This window comes from Pteropus vampyrus, unplaced genomic scaffold, assembly GCF_000151845.1.
Source record: "Pteropus vampyrus isolate Shadow unplaced genomic scaffold, Pvam_2.0 Scaffold15, whole genome shotgun sequence".
Classification (NCBI taxonomy): domain Eukaryota; kingdom Metazoa; phylum Chordata; class Mammalia; order Chiroptera; family Pteropodidae; genus Pteropus; species Pteropus vampyrus.
The window spans coordinates 187,824-192,363 of NW_011888796.1; the positions used below are offsets into that span (position 1 = coordinate 187,824).

General features: G+C 51.4%; 1 protein-coding gene across 3 annotated transcripts in view; it reads right to left on the reverse strand.

Moving 5' to 3' along the window:
• Positions 1–4,540, reverse strand: part of SMOC1 (SPARC related modular calcium binding 1) — a 140,362-nt gene that overhangs the window by 2,115 nt on the left and 133,707 nt on the right. For 2 of the 3 annotated variants that reach the window (XM_011383601.1, XM_011383608.1), the window contains exon 11: positions 3,703–3,947. In XM_011383601.1, the coding sequence (XP_011381903.1) occupies positions 3,703–3,947 (245 nt within the window). Of the gene's footprint in view, positions 1–3,018; positions 3,099–3,702; positions 3,948–4,540 lie in introns of those variants that run through there. The other variant, XM_023526685.1, reaches the window with a different exon arrangement.

Below are 4,540 nucleotides of genomic sequence, written 5' to 3' on the forward strand. Positions count from 1 at the left end.
TAATCTGTTCCATCCAGCAGCTGCTTCTCTCAATGATAAGCAAAAAGATCTAAGCATATGCAGAGGGGCCGACCGCAGTCCCTGCCCCCAAGCTGAGACTCGGGAAAGATAACGTACAGCGGGCAGTAACCAGCTTTCCCTCGTGAAGGCTTACTATGCTAATCCCTTTACCTAAGTCATGTCACTGAATCCTCAGAGCAACTTTCTATGAGAGTTATAAAATGATCAAATTATCCGCATTTTAGGATGATGAAACCGAGGCTTAGAGATGGCATAGCTTTTATGTAGCGAAGCAAACTCAGACCTGGCTCTCTGCTTCCAGGACCATCCTCTAACCACCAAGGGGAGAACATACCAGAACCTGGCAGCATCCTCGGGCAATTCAAAGCGAGAGTTGGCATTATTTAAAAATGAAGGAACTAGTCTCCACCCTGCGTGCCTCACAGGATGGTGACAGTGATCCTGATGAAGGTGCTTTATAAACTGGGAAGGACCAGTTAAGAAACAGGCCCCAGCCCTCAGAATGTCTGGCCTTTTCACGCTATAGAGAATTCACCTCCCCAGTGAAGAGTCTGGTTGCTAAAAATACCTGTGTCCAGGAGGCATTCCCAAAAAATTAGGTCCCTCACACACCGGGTCCTCCCCTGACCCCTTTTCTCCCCCTACCTGGCATGCAAGCCCCTCTGAGCCCACCAGAGGGCACCGCGTGATACCAGATGACCAAGGCATGGGCTCCATTCCCTCCCTACATGCCATCTACCCAAGTGGCTTTCTGCTGGTCCCCAGAGCAGAGCGACCAAGGGACACTGACTTCAGCTCATGGGTGTGTTCCTCTACTACTACTAATTTGCTTTTGTACATTTACCACAAACCAGCTACTGGGCAAAGTTCTCCACATGCACCATCTTGTTAAATCTACACACCAAATCTATGAGGTAGATAATATCTCCATTTTGTATAAAGGAAACCGAGGCTCAGAAAAGTTAGGTAACTTGCCAAAAATTACAGAGCTAGTAAGAGGCAGAGCTGGGGGTTCTCTTCAGTTCCTATGCATCAGCTGGGATCGGCAGACATCTGGTGCCCGGCAAGGCTTCCAAGGAAGGTTGAGGAGCCTCCCCAAGCTCTGTGGACCCAAGGTCTCCACACGCAGCCTCCCTCGGGCCCATGTGCTGCACAGACCAGAACTACAAGCATAGGGCCAGGACCGAGAACAGAGTCACTGCGGACCTCTGATTCCGCCCCTGCTCAGAGCAGACGTGCTCTTGGGTGGCCAGGTGTCTACACTAACCCCAGGTGGTCTCTTTCCAATATTGGCACTCTGCCTGTGCTCTGTGAAATGCACAGGTTCCAAATGTGTCAAAGCATGGTGTCACCACAAGGGGCAACCCCCTCATTCATTCATTCACTCATTTGACAAGGGTCTAATGGATTGCTACTAGGTGCTACTCACTGTGCTAGAGGTTAGGAATTGAAAAGATACAGTCCATGGCTTCGAGAGTGAATCAGAAAAGTAAACTGCAATACATCGTGATAAGTACTACGGACAGAGGCAATAATCCTCCTGAAGAATAGTAACATTGAAATTCTATTGAGTTTTTTCAGCATCTGAGGCACTATGATAAATACTCTGACTTATTGTCCCACTGAATCAGCACAAGAGCCCTGTGAGATGAATACTATGGCTGTTCCCATTTTACAGATGAAGAAACTCAAGCCCAGATGGTTGAGTGGTTTGAATGTGGTGAAAGAGCCAGTCTGGCAGAGGCGGAGTTTAAACCACGACAACGCCCTACGTCCTGGAGACTCAGAGTGCTGTGGGAATACAGAGAAGCATCCTCATCAGATAGCAGCACCCAGAGTGATGAGGTCACTCACCCCAGAAGCAGGGCCAGAACCCAGCAGTGGCGGGGGCAGGTCCTGAGACTGGGTGCCTCATAGTAACTCAGCCACTGCCCGTGCTGCCCTCTGGGTTTACACTGTCAACCGAGGGTTAGAACAAGGAACAGCCCTTAGGTCTTCTCCTAAACAATCTCGACTTTTCCAAAGCATCCATTTCAAATAAGTCAGCATCACCCAAATCAGTATCTTAAGCCCAGACCCTTCACCTGCATTACAGACCCACTCTTCCTGGGGATGCATCCAGCTCGACATGTCCTAACCATACTCATCATCCCCCGATCCATCCCCCACACCCGCTCCGCTCCCCCTTCCATGTTGCCCGCCTCAGTGAACGGACCCACCCTCCAGCCGTCCAAATCAACCTTCATCTTTATGTCCACTTAGTCACCAAGTCCTGCAGTTCTACCTCTCTCTTCATCCCCACTTGGGCCTCCATCACCTCCTGCCCGGACAATGCCACAGCCTCCTGTTGGGTACTATGCCTTGCTCATCTCCATTCTATTTCTCACACTGCAGACAGAATAATTTTAAAGCAAAACTGATCCTATAGTCTCTCAGACTGAACCCCTTCGGCCACCTCCCACTAACCTCACAAAGTCAACAATCTTTCACCTGGCCTCCCGCCACCTCCCCTCTCCTGCCGTCCTCAAAGACGCTCGCATCTTTCACCTCCTCGAAAACCGAAAACCGTTTCCTGCAGCTTCGCTCTTCAATTGCCTCAGCTGAGAACACTCTTCCCGCCCCTGACCTCTCTGCTTCGCTCCCTCCTACCCGTCCCTCAGGTATTGTTTAGACCAGGGTTGGCACACTTACCTGCAAAGGGTTTAAGAGCAACTACTTTAGGCTTTGTGGGCCACGTGCAGTCACTGTCATTTCTCCATCATTTTAAAAAACACATCCCTCTAAAAATACGAAAACCATTCTTGCCCACAGGCCATGTAAAAACAGACCATAGAATAGATGGGGCCCACGGCCAGGGTCTGCTGACCCCTGGTTTAGACACTGGTTCCTTCAGAAACGTTTTTTCTAAGGCTGTCTGCCCCAGGGCTGATTTAGATGCCTCTACGTGTATTCCTACAACACTCAGCATTTGCTTGCCTGTGACAGAGAGAATTAGGTGTTGACCGGAATCCACGCTCTCCTCCTCTTCCTGGGCTTCCAGCCTTCTTTGCTGTTGAGCATGGTCTAGTGACTGAGTTCTAGCCAGTGAAATATGAGAGGTAACCGTGTCACAGGCTGACCCAGAACTGCCCCGCGCCCCATCTGCACTGCTCCATGTTTCACTCCAGCTGGCTGACTAGGGATGAAGACGATCCCCAGGGTGACCACATGATGAAGCCACATGATGAGATGGCAGAGTCATTCTCAGCCTGGATCTTAGAGTGACTGAATGAAGCAATCCCCACTCCTTCCTTCCTCTACACACACACACACACACACACACACACACACATTCTGACCTGGAATCATGCTGAACTATTACATGGGCAAAACAAACAAATTTCCACTGTGTTGAGACATTACATGTGTGGGTCTGCTTGTCACTGCACCTGGCCTACACTAATACATTCTCATAGCACTTATCACAATGAATGTACGCACCTGAATATCTGTCTCCTCTAGACTGAGAAAGGATAGGGGCCTTGTCCTTCAATTCCTCTACTTTATCAGGCATCTAGCACGAAGCATAACATACTCCCAGGAAATAGTTGCATAAATGAATACCTGGGGATCCCATCTGTTGGTCCCTGTGCCCAGTGGGGCAAGTGCTGGAAGGCCAGGAGCACAGGGACAAGCACTCACCGTCCTTGCTCACACCCAGGCAGCCCTTCAGCTCAGGCAGTGAGATGACCTTGTCCTTGTTCAGGTCACAGTAGTCGGTGAAGCGCCGGGCACATTTCTTGGGCTTGGCTTTCTTCTTCACGTAGCGCTTGAAGGGCTTCATCTCTCGCTTGTTAATGTCATTGCTGCCGTTGCTGTCCAGCTGGCTGAAGTACCAATGCACGACTCGCTCCTCCAGGGTGTGGCTGGGGTCTGGCTCTGAGAACCTGGCCACAGGCAGATACCCCCACCCCAGAAAACAGGGCTCAGGATCCTGAAGATGTCAGGTGTCAGGGCACTAGCACTAGGCTGCTGGGAACCAGGTAGAAATGGCTTCTCCAGCCAGAAAACTCCCAGACCCACCCAGCCCGTGGAGGAATCAAGCCATCCTCTCCAACTTGAGCCTTAAGACTGGACAGTTCATTTCTCAGGGGTCCCTGAGGAGGCGGCTCTCATTACCTGCTACCATAGCCAGGAATCTTCTTGTATAATACGAGTGCTCGAGACCTATGGGCTGCAGTTAATTCACCTGAGAAAACCACGGCTGGGATCCGAATTGTCGCCCTCCCAGCCTAGCGTGTGCTGCCAGACGAGCAGGTCTCCACACACAAACATGTACAGGACCACAGGAAAGGGAGCCCCGAGCACGTGCCGCACGCCCAGCACCGGGCCCACGGAGGGCGTCCGACGTGAGCGGCGTGGCCCCTGGCCTCGGGCTCACCGCCTCAGCGATACAGGGGCGAAGCAGCGAAACTAGGCGGTGACACTTCATCACGAAGCGTGACGTCCCCATGCTCTGTCACTGTTGCGTACCGAGGGC